Source organism: Phyllostomus discolor, chromosome 3, assembly GCF_004126475.2.
Source record: "Phyllostomus discolor isolate MPI-MPIP mPhyDis1 chromosome 3, mPhyDis1.pri.v3, whole genome shotgun sequence".
In the NCBI taxonomy this organism is placed as follows: Eukaryota; Metazoa; Chordata; class Mammalia; order Chiroptera; family Phyllostomidae; genus Phyllostomus; species Phyllostomus discolor.
In genome coordinates this window covers 77,415,793-77,433,929 of record NC_040905.2, presented here as the reverse complement: position 1 = coordinate 77,433,929, position 18,137 = coordinate 77,415,793, and the positions used below count along the sequence as shown (strand labels likewise).

The window sequence follows — 18,137 nt, the reverse complement described above, 5'->3', positions numbered from 1 at the left end:
ATCTTTAATTATAACTTGATACATTTAGTCCCAATGATTCAGAAATTTACTATGAGTAGTGGTCAAAACCTCTTCTTATTTTACACTTACTATTCAAAGTAGATATAACTTCCAAAGGAAACTGAATTCTAATTGTACAGTTATTGGTGCAAAATAGGAAAATTAACATAAAACATCCTTAATCAGGAATGCCCATTTTATAATATTCATTTTCCATGACTTTTTAAAATTATTTGAGGCAGTTTAGAAATAAAATATATAACAGGACAAGGAAATTTAAAAATAGAATTGAACAGCTAGAAGATACAGAAAAGTCTAGGTTTTTATGTGCTGTTTACTAACATGTTGCTCTGTTTTGCACACAAATGCAGCTTTCAGTTTCCTGCATCTAAGGTAAGCGTACTAGGCAATGTGATTCTTATGGGGTTTTTTGTTTATTTTTATTTTGTTTGTTAATAGTTCTGTAGCTGATTCTTATGGGTTTTTTATTTTTATTTTGTTTAATAAAAGAAGGTGTGGAAGTTTCTTTGAAGAAACTCATCCATTTACCTGAATCTAAAATAAATGAGGAATTTGTTATATGGATCCTTTATATAGACTATGTAGAATAAACATAATATAAATGTCTTCAGTTGCAAGCTTATAGAAGAGATGCCAAATAAACACTTCTTATAGTGGTTCTAAAAGTATGTTAAGACATTTAACCCTGGCTGGTGTAGCTCAGTGGGTTGAGCGTGGGCTGCAAACCAAGGGGTTGCCATTTTGATTCCCAGTCAGGGCATATGCCTGGGTTGCAGGCCAGGTCCCAGTACAGGTTGCACAAGAGGCAACCACACATTTGTTTCTCTCCCTCTCTTTCTCCTCTTCCCCTCTCTCTAGAAATGAAATAAATAAAAGTTTCAAAAGAAAAGTATATTAAGACATTTAGAAAAAAAAAAACTAAAAAATGTTATAAAGCACCTGTACTTCCACCACCCCAGAGTAACTTTTTCCAAGAGTATGCTTACATACAGTGGTACCTTGGTGCTTGTCCTTAATTCATTCTGGAACTCATGAGGAGTGCTGTAACCAATGAGAACCAAGCAAGCAATGAGTGATGAAGCATTTCTCTTATGGGATGGCATCGTGACTCATACACGCACTAGCAAGTGCAATGAGTCCCAATCAAGCACCAAGTGCTGAAACACTTTTTTCTCATCTCAATGGGACAAGTACAGGATTTGATGAGTTCTGTAGCTGATGAGTACCGAGGTATGACTATTTTTCCAGTTCACAGGCTGGCGCTCATCCTACTGAGCCATGCCAGTCAGGCCTGACTATTTTTATGTAGAGCACATTTTAGTAAATATATTGTAAGCACTTAATGTTACATTACACATATTTTTCTATCTTTCTATATAATTCAAACATCACTTAATGGCTAAATAAGATTCCATAAATGGATGCTTTGTCATTCTCATACTTTGAAGATTTGAGCTATTTACACTTCTTAGCTAATAATGTGGAGTGGCATTTTATATAGGGGTTAAATTCTGTCATGCATATGTCAAAAACCTTGTATGATCAAAATCACCCACAAAAAAACCTTTTATTTACCTAGGAATATATTATATTATTTCTCAATGAGTCCGTCATAGAAGTATTTCCTCCAGAGTTGGATCAGATTGCTGGTTCTTGAGCTGAGAATCAGATGAAATATTTGACTTACTCTTAAGGGCCAAGTGGAATAGGATTGTCTTTCTGAGCACACACAGAGTGTGCAGAGTTGATTCTATTTATATATAGTAAGTTAAATGCATATGATATGACTCTACTTTGAACATCTGCAGACATTTGGTGGTGTGTGTGTGAGAGAGGTCTTCATTGTAATAATGTTCTGAAAACTACTCTGATTGGGCATACCTGAAGGGCGAGGATTATGGCCTCTGTATTTGTAAGAATCACCAAGGACAGCCCTCTGCTTATACTTAGCTATTTGATAATGCAGTATTTGTTAAAGATACACAGGAAAAACTGTGAATAAGATAAGTAGTACCTAAAATTATATAAGGCACTTTGGATTGTTGAATAAGTATAACTCCAGTCCACATGGTACATTTTTTAAGAAATACATTTTCTAAGAAAGCTATTAATTAAAATTATACCCAAACTTCTATTAGCTCAATTGATTATTTTAAAAAAGTACTTTAGGCCTGATCCTTGAGTGGATTTTTTCCCCTCAAGATTTCCATATGAAGTTTTATAGGGAACATGGCTGAAGCAACTTATATCCCTCTTTTTGAAAAAATAGCTACAAATATGTTATTTCATTTTTTTAGTATATTCGTAATTGGAGAACACCTGGAACTTACTTGCTGTTGCAAATTGATAAAAGTGATGCTCAAGTCAAAACATTGACTCAAGCAAAGAGTACAACTCGTAAAAGAAAAGTGAGGCAAACAGCCAAACGTGCGAACATATGTATGTATAGTAGATACATCTTAGAGTGATATCTGATATTCTAGAGAGGACTGAGAACGACTCAATTTTTATAGTGTCAATAATTATTTAATAAACGTTTATTTCCATAGCTTGACTTATAGTTTAGTTTCCATATCCATTGAGGTTAAAACTGTGGCCTCCCCCAAAGTGAGTGTGTTGGAAAATTTATACTGAGTCATTCCTGTTATTATATATACTATATCACATTCTTCAGGTCCTTGATCTTCTCAAAGCTAACTTAAAACTATTGACATTGTGCTCCCTCCCAAATATCGAAGTAGAAAAAGTTGGGTCGTGCGCCACTTAGAAAGAAACCCGGGCAATTAAGTGCTGCGTGTGACCTCCCGTTGACTGTACAGTAATTGCACTCGGTTCGCTCGTCGGGATTTCTTAGTACCGCTCTCCAACTCCTTCCGGGTCGCGGCAGACGTCGCTTCCGGAGCAGCATGGCGGCCACGGAGGGCGAGAGGATGGTGGGGGACTGTGAGGGAGAGCGGCTGGATTTCCTGCGGGATCGGCACGTGCGGTTCTTCCAGCGCTGTCTCCAGGTTTTGCCGGAACGCTATTCTTCGCTTGAGACCAGCAGGTAACTGGTGACCACAGTCAGTAGGACCGTCCGGGGGCCCGGGCCTCAGCGGCCAGGAAACCTGGAGTCCCACCGCTAACTAGGCGCCCGCAGGGGGCTGCGACGTCGCCCGCTGGGCATTGCGGGGTCCCTCCCCTCTCCGGCGGGCCTGTAGTCGCTCACTTTCCTCCGAACTACGGTGGAAGGGTTTGGGAGCTGTAAGTCTAGGGATTTTGGAATCACCAGTTTCCGCCTTTTTTCACTTCCAATTTTTCTTGTCAACTTTGAGCTTCCTTTTTATTCCGTCTTTCCGGCCTTACTACTTTCGAGTATAAAAGGAAAAAGAGAAAGCGTTTGTCATTGTATTTTAAATAAACAGCCTCTCCTGTGTTTCCGTTTCCTAATTCATTGACTCTTTTTTTAATTGAGGTAACATCGGTTACTAACATGCAGGTATCAGATGTACAACATCATAATCCGGTTTCTATATACGCTATTGCGTGTTCATCACTAAAGTCTGTTTTCTTCCGTTATTATATATTGGACTCATTAATTCTTAATTGAGTGACTGTATTGTGTTTGATGTATAGGAGCAGAAGGGATCTTCTGGGGTTTGAATAGAAATTAACTTTCCAGGAACTATAAATCTATAGAAGAAGATTGGCAAAGGAATTATAATGTTGCGTGAAGCAGCCTGGTTAAGTATATTTGCAAAAGCTTTGTAAGTTGGAGGTGGCTGAGGAGTTATCTGGCAGAAGCTAAGAAACTATGAATTAGTCATTCCGAGTAAAAGTCTGGGGATGAGAAGAACGAAAGGAGGAGGCAGTTTTGCTCTGCATTGCTGTGTTTTGTAGTGAGGCTCCCAAACTGCATGGGACTAGCTGGGAAGAAAGCAGATTGTTTTCTCCACATTTTTTGAACTCTTGGAGTCTCTGGTGTATTTTGAACACTGAGCGACTGGGTCCGTTTTGGAAGTTTTATAGAATACTTACGCATACTTGTTCAAGAAATATTTATTATGTTAGATGCTGGAGTACAGCTGACCAAGATAAGCAGTTTCAGTAGGGTCTATGCTCTGTTTGTATAGGGTTCATGGGAGCATATGGGAAAGGCAGGTACCTAATCCAGATTTCTTTGGAGATGCCTTTCTTAATTTTAATTACCCTTGGCAAAAGACTCACTTCCAGTCACCACCCAAAATTATATATTCATTGGTTTACTTTTTAATATCTTTTTTTCACACTATTGTAAACTTCACAAAGGCAGAGTCTTTGCCTACTTTGTTTATTTCTGTAACACTAGGGTTGCCCTGTCCAATGTGGTAGCCACAGGCCACATTTGGTTATTTAAATTTGAATTAATTAAAATTAAATCAAATTAAAAACTCAGTTCTGTTTGCAGTAGCCACCACAGTACATCTGCTCTGTCACCATATAGACCAATGGCTTTTGTTTCTATTTCAGTTATTTCCGTCATCTCAGAAAGTTTTATTGGACAGCACTGTACTGGGACATTAACCAGTATTTAGCATGTTAAGTAAATATTTGTCAAATAATGTGAGCTGAGCCCTGAAAAATGAAAAGTATTCCTGTTAAAAAAAAGTAAGGCATTATTTATATGCCTTTGTCTGTCCATAGGTATTGATTGACTAGCACAGCCCATACCTAGACTTAAGATTTCTATTTATATGTCATGAAGCAATGTTACCTCAATAAATTTAAGAAAAATTTACAAAATTGTATCATATAGGATGTTAAGAAATATTTTAATAAATCACAATTAATCCCAATAAAATTTATTGGGATTAATTTTATGTGGATAAAAAATATCTATTGTGATTGTTGAACTTTGCTTATCGCTATTATAGGTCTGTGGTTGCATTTTCAAAATGCAGGTGTGTTTGAGTGGTCTATTCCTTAAAATTTCAGCACGGACAAAACCATATAAACTAATGCATGTTGGCAGTAAACTGTGTAATCCTGGTCACAGCACAGGTAAAACAGCAAAATTGTTTGAACAGCTAATGTAGTAATTGACTTAATAACATTAGTATAACTTTAGGACCAGACATTACATATTAGATAATAGATATGTCATGTTATATTACGTTAGCAAAGAGATATATCTTCTTTTTATGCTTTGTGTTTGTGTCACTTGAATAGAATTTTTACAAACCATTTTTGGTTTCTTAAGGCTCAGGAACACATTTAAGATAATCTGTGCGTATCAGTTTTTGTACTGATTTTTTAAAGTTTTTCAGTTTCCTGATTTACATACAGTCTTTACATTCATTAGTTTAGCATTAAGTTCTTTTGTGGTGTATGTGATTCATAATTGACTTTAAGATACTTGTGAAGAAGCTCCAACCTTTTAAGCAAAGGCAATTGGTCACAAAATTTTCTACTAATACTAGAGCTTTAAGGATAACAGTGGATTGACAGACATAATTCTTACCCAGTACTGCAGTTCAATTCTACAGGCATTTATTGAGTGCCTGCTGTGTGCCTGGGAGTGAGGATATGGTATTAAACCAGTTATTCAGGTGTTCCTGTCTTCATTCCTTTTTACTGATAGATATGAAACAGTTGATTCTTAAGAAGGCTCATTTTTTACCTTATTTTCTGACCTACCATTTTGGCAAAATTATTTCATTTCCCTGTTTCCTTTAGACTGACCAACAGGAATAATTTTTACTTTTTTAATAGTGGCTTTATGAAAATTTGAATGTATATTGTTATTTCACTTGAGATTTTTCTTTATTAGCTTTGAAAAGTGATATAGTTACTAGTTACCTCAAGGGAATAGTAAACCTTGGATTTTGAGCTTTGTCAATTAACAGGTTTCTTATGGGTGGTTTAGAGAGATTTTTTTGGTTATGTGTTCTTGTTGCCATTTGTATTTACTTTAGAGGAATGGAGTAGGCTTTTTTTATGGAGGAACAAAATATTGACCATTTTCTATTATGTTATTTTTACAGATTCAACTGTTCAAGGAGAAGGGTTTAGATAGTTTTTATTTTACAAGACAGTCTTTCTGCTTCTGAGTCTTTCCATATTCCCCTGTGTATCCTGTGTTGCAACTGTGGCTGCCAACCATCCGAAACTGTTCTGTCTTTTCATTCCCTCCCTTATCTGAAGAATATCACAGTCTAGCAATGTATCCCTCAAAGTATGATGGTGATGGTGAGAGGCTCTTAATCAGTGACATTAGGGTACTTATAAAAATGCAGGTACCTGGGCCTGTCCCCAGACCTACATTGGACGTCGTGTGGATTTGGGAGTCTGCATTATTGTAAGCATCCCTGGTGGTTCTGTTGCACACAAAGACTGAGATTGTTTGCCAGATAGGAGAAACATACTGGAATGGTGCTGCCCAGCTCTAATGTGTATATGAATCACCTGGAATCTTTTGAAAATGTAGGTTCCTGATTGCATAAGTCTGGGTGGGTTCTGAGATATTGGAGCTCCCCGGTGATAACTGATACGGCAGATCTCCTGACCACAGTTTGAGTTTGTTTGCACAGTACTTGTATTCACGGGGCATTTTGGAACCCCCTGTGTAACTCAACCAGAAGAAAGGTGGGCTTAGAGAAGGCTTCTTAGAAGAAGTAACCCTGGAACTAAATATTAAAGAATTTTAAATATTAAATTTTTTGTGTATGTATGCCTATGCATTATAGGCAAACAGACAAAGACGATAAAATCAGGTAAGTGAATGTTGAGCAGAGAAACTTCAGTCCTCTAATAGTGGTTCAAAATGTAAGGTGGATGTGGTAGGAAGTTAATCTGAAGAGGTAGACTTGGACCAGATCACAGAAGGCTTTGTGTGCCAGATCAAGAAACTTGAACTTACTATCATGTAAGTAATGGGAAGTACCTAATCACTGGATCTTTCTAGTTAACTATGCATTTCAAAGTAACCATTGGATTTCAGATTGGTTTTTTGTATTAAGTGGAGCAAGACCAGAGCTAAGAGACCAATTAGGAAGCTGTTAACAGTAGTTCAGAAGCCAAGTTCTGGGGCAATGGAAGTAGGGATAAAAGGAGGAATGAAGGAATACGGAGGAGTCCCAGCATTAAAGGATTAAAACTGCCCTCAGGTCTAGGCAGAAGGGGCAGGTTTAGAAAGGAAGATGAGGACTAGAATGGCACTTACCATATAGCAACTAAGTTTTTTCCCCCCATAACTTAACCTACTTAAGGTTAGGAGGCTTGTTTTATTCACTTTTGTCACAAAATCTGTAGTGGATTTTCAGTAAATGTTTTTTATTGAAAAATTATTTTGCATGTTAACTCCCCAAAAATACTGATCTTAAAAATATTTACCAGATGAGTCAGCTATTTAAAAATACTACAGATGAAGAATAAGGCTTAAATTCTGGAATTTACTCAGTAGTTCATCAGCCATTCCATAGTATTTATTTGGGCCTCTATCTGTTATGTATTTTAACTTCAGATTAATTGGAATGCGTCCTTTAAGGTTTTTCATTTCCATTGTTAAAATAATTTTATTGAGCATCTTTGTTCCTATTTTTTAAATGTAGCTACTTGTTTTTAATTTTAGAAGTCTTTGCAATATAATTTAGCTATAGTCCCACCTGAGGTCTAGGCAGGAATGTAGCCCACTGTTAAAGACACTTGGAGATGCCATTAAAGAGATTGTACTAGAAAGGGGCAGAGCAAGAGATCAGAAGTTTGGGAATCTATTCAACTCCCATAAGTCAGTGTTCCAGTATACTCCCAATTGGTCACTCACCTGCTCTAGCCTAATAGTATCCTCCTCACTTAGTGGCATAGGGAAATCATATTAATGTGGCTAAATTCTTTTTTTCACTGCCGAGACTCATTTTCCTTTTTTAAAAAAATGTTTTTTGAGTTTCTATTTGATCTTTGTACCTTTTTGTGATTCTGCCCTCCCTCCCTCCCTGCAAACAATGTTCTTAAGCCTGAACATTTTGAGATCTTTTGGAGATGTCATTTATGATCCACTGGTGAAGCAAGTTGATGTAGGGACAAAAAAATGGTACTTTTTCATCCATGAGATACCGTACTTTTTATATGTATTGGTTAGAGTAGAAGAGGCAAGAAGACTTGGTTTGCTTTGGATTTTCAGACTACACACTTAAAGTTCAATTCTAGGGGAAAGAAGAAAGGAAGAGAACAGGCAGATGGTCTCCAAAGGAAAAATAAAATAACCTCACTAGCCTGATTTTAGGTACATGCATGGCAAGATTACTTCTCTATATATATACCTGCACCAGGGCAGATTGCACAGCAATCTATGTCCCAAGTAGCAGTCATTAGGGCACCATAAAATCCTACATTATTCCTCTCAGAGGCCCACAGCCCAAAATTCCCCTGTATTTTCTGTGGCCTGTTTAATTTTCTACCTCTCAAAGTTTTAGGTCTACTTAACTCTAGTGTGATCAGAAAAGGAATACTTTCCTAACCTATCTTAGGATAGGCCCCAAATAACTTCTTGGTCCTGTCTTCCAGCCACTGTTGAGAGCTTCACTTTTTAAACATAAGCTTTGCTCTGTAGCTGTGTTAATCCTATAAACCTTAGTCTCAACTGCTATTATAGTGAGGTGTAGGCTTAACGGGGGTGTAGGTTTAACAGCTAAACTGAGAGGCCCCAGGGCTCCCCTCAAGCTTAGTTTGGAGGCTGGAAAAAGCAGCAGCACTGAAATTGAGAGTTATTTTGCATATCAATAACAGCTGACTGGCCTCCTGGGCTGCGTGGAGCCAGGAAGATGGATGTGACTTTGGCCCTTGAAGTAACTGAGAGGTTGCTCCCTGATCACAGTGCCTGTGCGGAGCTTGGAGTTGGTTCCTCCATGCCATTGGGCCATGCAGCTGGGACTAACTGGAAGCCAAGGAAGGCAAAGAATACAGAAGTGCTAGCAGGTGCTGCCGATTGTGGGGGGAGTCAGAAATGAGGTTACAGGGGAAGATCCACACCACAGGGATTTAAACCTATGCACAGCAGCCATGTAGGGGCTTAACTACGGGTTTTTGGGGAACGGAGAGGGTCCTTCTTTGACCACTCAGCTAAGGAAGCAGGAAAGCAAGTTGTAGCAACCATGTGGAACTCTCTTAACGGTTTGAAAGGATGCAGAAGGATTCCCAGCCTCACCGGGACAATGTGGTTTTGAGTTAAAAATGGGAGCCCAGGAGCTTAGCCAAGCTACCAACTTCTATTTTCTTTTCCTGAGATATGGTACCCCCTACTGGCCTGGTTTGGCAAGGGGAGGCAGGACTGCGTGTTTGCGGGTATTTTAAAGGGAGTTTGGGGTATAACAGCGACATTCTGCCATTACTCTAAACCTGTATAACTTTTGAATAAATAGTTCCTTTTCCTTTTACCAAACTCTGGCATGGAGAGCCCCAATTTCTACCCAATGGTGAGTAGAACAAGGAAGAACCACAGTAACAAGACCCCTAGGGGAAGGGGGTTTGTTTCTGTAACACTGAGTTGAAAATGCTAGACTTTTAGAAGTCTTTAATAATTAAATATGCAAATTTTTAAAATAGTGTGTCATCAGATGACTGATTTCTGGTATTTGCCTTCATTCTCAGGAACAAGTAAAATGAGAGATCATTTAGATAACACTTATAAACAGATAATATGATTTTAAAGCATGGTTTCTCAACCTCAGCACTATTGCCTTTTGGGGCCAGATACCTCTTTACTTAATGGGATTGACCTGTGCAACATAGGACGTGTAGCAGCATCCCTGGCCTTTACCAACTAGGTGAAGCAAACTTCCCTATTTATGACAACCAAAAATGTCTTCAGAATGTTTCTGAATGTCCAAAGTGCCTTAGGACCGCTCACTGCCTTAGGGTATTAAGAGTTACTCCTCTTTTAGAATCTCCGTTAAAAAGTTAATGCCTCAAGCAGCCCTGCTATAAGATTTTAGACCAGACAGTTTGAAGTATTAATTTATCCATATTAGTCATAGGAATTACTAGAATATGGAAATGGGATAACCATGCTGAACTAAACAACATTCTGGAATGGATCTCAACATGAGAGGAATTATACATAACAAGCTCTTCATGTGAGAAGCAATCACTAAGGTACTAGTTTTTATATGAAAGCATAATGTTTAGATTTCTGATTTGTGCAGTCTTGGAGGGGGGATGAATATTGTCTTACGGTTTTTCCTTCCATCAAAGAATGGCTCTCTTTGAGAGAATTGAGTTGAAATGCATTTGTATTTTTTAAAGTGTTCCTTTCTAAATTTCATTATGTTTTTTCTAAGGTCACAGTATTTGTTAACAAATTTGAATAAAAATGGATTTAGTGTAACATTCCTTAAGAATTAAGCAACAGCTATAAGCATAATTACTTTTGGCAAATTAGTGAAAATTGAGATTTTTATATATTTTTCCAAACTTTTGACTTCATTTGTATTTAACAAGTCCAGGAAACTCTGTTTTTTTAAATCTACTTTTAACCTTCAGATTACTGATACAGAAGCTTCAGTAAATTCAGATGAGTAGGATTGGTTTCTTAACCCCAAAATATCCCTTTTATAAACATTGAAACAAAGGTTTGATTATTTTTACTAAATTATAAGAATATATTTGTTTTTTGACTTTTGCAAAATGGGAGTTGTGTTTAAATTCATTGGAAAATTGAAATGAGTTTATTATTACTGTGAATTAGAAACTCTTCAGTGATTTGACAGTAAAGATGGAATCTGACTTTTTTTCTTTTAGGTTGACGATTGCATTTTTTGCGCTGTCTGGATTGGATATGTTGGATTCCTTAGATGTGGTGAACAAAGAGGATATAATAGAGTGGATTTACTCCCTGCAGGTCCTTCCCACAGAAGACAGTGAGTGAGTTTTTAGCATTTTATTTTTAGTGTGACTAGTTGTACCTGGTGTACCATGTGTTGGGTGAGCGTATCTTTGCATTTATTCATAAACTAATAATATATTTTATTCATCTGTATTTTTTTTGTAATACAACACTCCCAATATGTTCAGATATTACACTTAACAAGTCTAATCTGTAATCTTTTGGGAGAACAATTTAGAATTGTCTGGGATTAAAAGATTCATAATTGTAGCACCATCCCGTGATGTGCACTTTCACATTGATGATTGCTTGTTGATTACTTGTATTTGATTTATGTTTGATTAGTTTTGTAGCATTTGCTCTTTTCTTTTGTCTCTTCAGTAAAAACCTCTTTGTCATCAGAAAGTTTCTTTTCAGTCTCCTGGTCATCTTCCCTCTAATGTTTCATTAGCATTTCTTGAATGATTTCATCGAGCTTGCTCTTACTCCTCAGTCATTTTTATACTTCTTAAAACTGTACAGATTCTGATCAATTAAATAAATTCTCAAAATTTAGAAATTACCTTATCAACTAAATACATACAAGTTTTATAAACTACATTGTTCATTCTATTAAGTATAAAATAATCTAACATCAGTTTAACTTATGAATGTTAGAAATTCTAACCTGGAAAAGATCAAGCTAATAAGGAAATCACACCATTTTTATCAGAGATTACCACATATCTGTCTTTTAAGAGTCAGCATTTATAAATTAACAGTGTCGTTCTTTGGTTGGAGTAATCAAGTGTAAATCTCACCTAGATGAACTTTGCAAAAATAAGCTAAAGCTTTATTTAGAAAAAAAGAGGTTTGATCTGTTGGACATAGTTTATGGCTTTCTACTTTGTTGTTATTTTGAAGTTCCCAGTGTTTGTTTTTTGTGACTTTTAAAATCTGTGCCTGTGGATGAATTCTTGTTAAAAATGAGAATTTTGCCCTGGCTAGTGTGACTCAGTGCATTGAGTGTCAGCCTGCAAACTGAAGCGTTGCTGGTTCAATTCCTGGTCAGGGTGCATGTCTGGATTATGGACCAGGTCCCTAGTTGGGGCATGCAAGAGGCAAACAATCGATGTGTCTCTTGCACATCGATGTTTCTCTACCTCTCTCCCTCCCTTTCCCTCTCTCTAAAAAGAAATAAATAAATAATGAGCATTTGAACTAGGTCTATCAGAACTTAATACATAAATATATAATCACTTTTCACCAGCTACTTGAAGCAGCATATGTGATAAATTGCTCAGTAGTTGTAGATTCTAACATGTGGGCGAGTAGGATTTATTGAATGTTCTGCTAAGAGGACTTGGCTAAATGTATGCCAAAGGGCTTTGATAAATTACAAGATATGGTCCTCATTCTCTAGGAGCTTATGGATGACATGAGGTCATGGTTCTAATCTGCAAATGGAGGCAATTTGTATTTTCCCTTTGTACCAGCATTTTTTTTTTCCTAGCTTAAGTGGATTTTTATTTTTACTAGCTTAAGTCTGGGGTTTTTTTGTTGTTGTTGTTGGATATTAGACAGATGTAAAGATAGTATTACAGATTCTGACTTTTGTTTTTAAACTAAAAATGTATACCCTATTCAAACTATACACTGTAGTTTCTTAAAGAAATATATATAGTATAGGTAGGGTTTTATACTGTGTTATATAGAAAAGTTATTCTATAAGTTTTTACTAAAATATATATTGTATTTTATTTAGAAAAATGTTATTGATACCATCCACTGAAATAAAGTAGCCATTGTTTCTATAGGAAAGTATGGACTGTAATATCTTAGTGAGACAACTCATACTATAGGTTCCAATTACAGAACACTGACTACTTATTTGCCATGCTTCCTATTTTTGTCTTTTCTTATTTTTTTTCCTCCACTTCTAAGGACTGTTTGCTGGCTTTGTGATTGAGCTATATTTCTGTCTTTAGTATGTGTTTACATTCCCCTACCATTTTATTAGTGAAAAGGAGTTTTTTAAAACACCTTAAACCCCATATTTTTTTTAATGGCTGCTTCCTTTTCTCATTATTTGATCTTTTGTTGTGAGAGATTTGCTGACTCTTTGAACTTTCATATTAATTGTGTTTGCTATATACTCAGTAGAATGGCTAAAATGAAAAAGGGGGGGAAAGTGTTGATGAGAATGTAGCACAACTGGAACTCTCATACAACGCTGAAGGAGCTTTATAACCATCATTTATAACTACCACTTGGCAATATTACTAAAGTACATTCATAACATAACATACTCAGCAGTTCATAACATAATGTACATTCTATGACTCAGCAGTTCTTCCCCCTAGTATATAGCCTGAAGATACTGTACACCCAGAGATACTTCAAGGTACTAGAATGTTCATTGTAGTACTTTTCACAAGAGCACAGAAGTAGGAACTACACAAGCTCCTCATCATTGGCATAATTGATAAATGATGTATTCAAATATTTATATAATAGAATACTGTGCAGAAGGAAAGAAAATTCTATAGCTGTATGCAAGATTTGAATGAATATCATACACATTTTGAGAGAAAGAAGTACATAGTATATTACTCCATTTAAAAAATAGGCAAAACTAATCTCAACTTTTAAGAAGTGGCCAGAAGGAAGTAGGAGGGGGCTTTTGGTGCTGTCGTGTGCTTTTTTTGAACCGAGTGCTGGTTTTGCAGGTGAGTTTACAGTACTTTGTAGAAGTTCATTGAGCTGTTTAATTATCATAGGTGTGCTTTTCTGATATTTATTATAGCTTGATGAAAGTTTTTAAGTTTTTTTAAATTACAGTTGGTACTCACCATCTCTTGAAACCAATCAGAATTCTCTTCTACATTGTACTGTCATCTCCATGGACTCCATTGATTTGAAGCCCATTGCTAATTTTTTGAAAAATTATTGCTGCTTAACTGTTGCTTAAAATGTTTTTGCTTACGTCTTAATTGTAAACTTCTGGAGGACTGAAAAATGTGTTTGCCTTACATTTGTCTTCCTTCTCAGACATAAAGCATTGTTGTACATCAGCAGTTGGTAAATTGTTAACTCACTTGTACCTTCTCCAACTTTGCTGTTCATCCTTTCTGTATTTTCACATTTAGTCTAGAGCATCCTCTGGCACCTCCAATATTTTCTCATTAGTAATGCATTTACAGACTGAGTAGAATATGCTTTCTGTGACTCAGGTCTGTATTTGTCCTACTTTGTGATAGCATATACAATCTTAAAAACTATTGGGTTGGCCCAAAAGTCCATTTATTTTTTTTATGTAAAATAAAAGACATGTTTTTCATTTTCACCAATAACATAATATAATGCTGATCTCAATTAATGTCTCGAATTGATTGCTATCAACTTCAACTGGTCTGCCTGACCGTGGAGCATCGTCCAGTGAGAAATCTCCAGCACAGAACCTTGCAAACTGCTTTGGACACATTTCATCAGTCATAGCAACTTCTCAGTACTCTGCACAAATCCTGTTTTACATTTCATTTGTGTTTTTACCTTTCTTGAAATAATAAAACATAACATGCTGAATATGTTGCATATTTTCTTCCATCTGCAATATTAAAATGGCTACCAAAAATTCACCAATTTTGATGTTTTCTTTTTTAATGCACACTGGTGTGACAGCTGTCACAATATAATCTAACAAAATTGTTTCAAATGAAATTAAAGACAACTAAGTGCTACGTAAAGCCATCTCACAGGAAAAAAACGAACAAACATTTTTGCCAACCCAATAACATATAAAATGAAACCAAGAGACCATAAAGGAAAATTTGATAGATTTGACAAAATAAATGTTTTAAATGTTTTGTAGTGAAAGATAAAAATTAGATAAGTGACAGACTTGGAGGAAATTGTAATATATAGAATAGACAAAATATTAACATTGTATATATTGCCTACCACAAGTCTGTCTAGACTGAAGAATTCTTAAAGATTGAGAAGAAAATGATATATCACTTTAGAAAATGACAAAATGTATGAATAGGTAATTCACCAAAAAAATATAGTCAACAAATACATAAGAAGAGGAAAAGCCTTACTAAAAATCAGAGAGATATAATAGAAGCAGTGATGTTGCATTATTTTTTAACTAACATGTCAATTTAACAAAAAGGTTTTTTTTAAAGATTTTATTTATTTATTTTTAGAGAGGGAAGGGAGGGAGGGGGAGAGAGGGGGAGGGAGAGACAGGGAGAGAGAGGGAGGGAGGGAGAGAGAGAGAGGGAGGGAGGGAGGGAGGGAGAGAGAGAGAGATTGAGAGAGAGAGATTTTCAATGTGCGGTTGCTGGGGTTTCTGGCCTGCAACCCAGGAATGTACCCTGGCTGGGAATCGAACCTGGGACACTTTGGTTCCCAGCCCGCGCTCAATCCACTGAGCTACGCCAGCAAAAAGTTTTAAAAGTTGGCAAGAATGTGAGGGAAAGAGCACTTTATTCTTTTGGTGGAAGTGAAAATTATTACAACCTTTTGAAGGGCATTTTAGCAGTACAATTTTTTACTGTATCTGACATATTCTTATGTGGGTTGAAAAATGGCACCAAAGGACATGTTGACCCAGAACCACAGAATATGACTTTATTTGGAGTAAGGGTCTTTACAGCAAAATAAATGTTCACCAAAAGTGAAACAGTTAAACTCTGGTCTAGTAAAGAATACTATGCAGTAGTAAAGTAATTGAGGTAGATCTCTATATATGTACTAATATGAAATTGTTCATTGCACATGGGTAAATTATAAATACCAACATACACAGAGGCATTTTGTTTTAGTAAGTTCTAAATATACAGGAAAAAATCTGAAAGAGTACATAGGAAATCTTTGTGGAGGGGAAAGTAGATGGGGATGCAAGAACAAGATACTTTAATTTTAGTCTATATATCTTCATTGCTTGAATGTTTACAATAAATATGTTTCAGTATTTAAAAATTCAAGTTAAAAAAGCTTAACTTCTTAAAAACACAAGAATAAACATTTAAAAACTAAACCTAAGGTTATATTAAGGTTATACATAAATATTGATATTTTGCTTGTGGCAGAAATAATGCTGTACATTATTTAATATTTTATAAATTTCAAAATCATTGTCAAATACTTCGTTAAATTTGTTCTTCCCCTGATCTGCCTTTTCTAAAAGAGGAAAATGAGAGACAGTATGATTAAGAGACCTGCCCTGAGGCCACACACGTTAAGTGGTACAGCTAGACTGAAATCCCAGGCTTCTGACTCAGAAGTCCCAGTGCTGCTTTACTGATGAAATGTATATGTCCCTAGTGGAGACTGTCATGTGTGGCATTTAAGTACATTGTGAATAATTAATCAAAATTAACCCTGGCCTTTCGTTTAGCTTTGGAGTTGTAAAGACCCTAGTGGTATCCTACTAATCAGCGTGTGGTCAGACCATTGGAGGGTTAGGACCCTTCTCATCAACCTCTGTAAGTATTTAGGAATCACAAGGGATCAAGCTGGAAATTCTGTGCTCCTTTCTCTGATCAAGAGCACAGCTAGAGAACTTTATAGCTAGAATAGAGCAGGCAATATTGTAGTCCATCATTTTACAAATGAGGATATTAAGGTCCAGAGAAATTAATCATTTGTTCACAGTAATATAGCTAGTTAAGAATAGAGGCAAATTAGAATACAGTTGTTGCCCTGGCTGGCATAGCTCAGTGGATTGAGCGCGGGCTTGGAACCAAAGTGTCGCAAGTTCGATTCCCAGTCAGGCCATATACCTGGGTTGCAGGCCACGGCCCCCAGCAACCGCACATTGATGTTTCTCTCTCTCTTTCTCCCTCCCTTCCCTCTCTAAAAATAAATAAATAAAATCTTTAAAAAAAGAATACAGTTGTTTTCTAATCCTTTGTTATTTTTGTTACTAGTATCTGTTTTTTAATAGATCTCATAAAATACTAGGGTTAAGTGTTTGGGAATATAGGTAAGGTGGTTTAATATTAAAAGGTGAGATGCTTATGATTTTATTTTTTAGTAGATTTTTTATCAGATTACTGTCCTTTAAAAATAATATGCTTAAAATGTAAGCAGTTTCCTGTGGCTAAATCGAACATGTTTCAAGTTTAAAAAATTCTAGAGAAACTTTTGAAAGCATTGTGATCAAGAATTTTTTGCAGAGATCTCACAGGGATTGGTTTGTATTCCCGACTGTCCCTACTCATATTGCAGGAAAAAAGTGGGGTTCAGCTGCCCACCATCAAATATAGGCATAAGACAAAAGTTGGTTGGGAAGGGAAAAGGTCTTTAATAAAATGTTGCACAACTTGGGAAAATGGGGAACTCCCAGGCTCCAGGGTCTTCTCTTTTGCAAAACACATACAAAACCTATTTGTCCCCCAAAAGTCTGAAACCCAAAATCAAGCCCAGAAATCCCACTCCATCCTTATCTGTCTGCCCCTCTGGAGACCAAGGCTGCTAAGCATACAGCTCTCTAGCTTCAGGCTCCCTCCCTTGAATTTGCGTGGTCCTGATCTGCAGCTTCCCATAGGGGGTGTCCAGAGCTTCTGCCAGCCTCTGTAGCTGGTCATGCAGGGGCTCTGTCTGTGGATCCCAGAGGAAGGGAGCAGCAAGTCTCTGCCCTCCCTTTGTTTAAATTTCCCTGGGCAAGCCTTTTGGCCACAGCTAACCCCTCCTTTTTTCAGATTAGATTGGAAGGTCAGCACCACCCCCTGCCCTCATGCTAACCTTTAGCATGTTGGTGTGACCTGTGGTTTCTCCTTAAATCAGGAACTAGAAGAGGATAGGAGGGATTTTTCCCTTCACCACACTCTACCCTTGCGCAGACTCCATGCAAGGGCCGCAGCCCGCAGCACCTCTGCCAAGGTTGGGGAAATCGGTCCTCAGATGCTGCCTTACATTAGTTACTGGGGCAATGTAACACTTGTTTACCCATTACCAGGGATGCAGCCTCCCCTGTGCTGCTCCAGGAGCCTCCTCTTTGCCCAGCAATCTGGTCATATCGCCCTGTGTCCATGAGTCTGAGGGCCACATCACAAATCTCTAATTGTAAATTTTCAGTTTACTGTGTTGTTAGATGAAACACTTAAATCTCTAATCTCTCTGAAAGAAAATCTTCCACCTGCCTTTTCCTTAATTGGTCTAGGTCCATTTCTAAAAGTAATCTGTGAAATTTAGCAAATGCTATTAAAAAAACATTTTTAAGCTATAGAATTTTGCATGTACCTTGTCTGTATCTCTCTTGACATCCTGGAAAGGGTTGTATAAGGTGTAT

General features: G+C 36.8%; 1 protein-coding gene across 2 annotated transcripts in view; it reads left to right on the top strand.

Annotated features, from left to right (window-relative positions):
• The first annotated feature begins 2,893 nt into the window (after positions 1–2,893).
• The window catches only part of PGGT1B (protein geranylgeranyltransferase type I subunit beta), a 57,405-nt gene continuing 42,161 nt past the window's right edge, over positions 2,894–18,137 (top strand). Inside the window, exons 1-3 of one of the 2 annotated variants that reach the window (XM_036020669.1) lie at positions 2,942–3,067; positions 10,005–10,128; positions 10,774–10,892. In XM_036020669.1, coding sequence (XP_035876562.1) covers positions 10,811–10,892 — 82 coding nt within the window. In that variant the 5' untranslated portion in view covers positions 2,942–3,067; positions 10,005–10,128; positions 10,774–10,810. Of the gene's footprint in view, positions 3,068–10,004; positions 10,129–10,773; positions 10,893–18,137 lie in introns of both variants that reach the window. The other variant, XM_028511475.2, reaches the window with a different exon arrangement.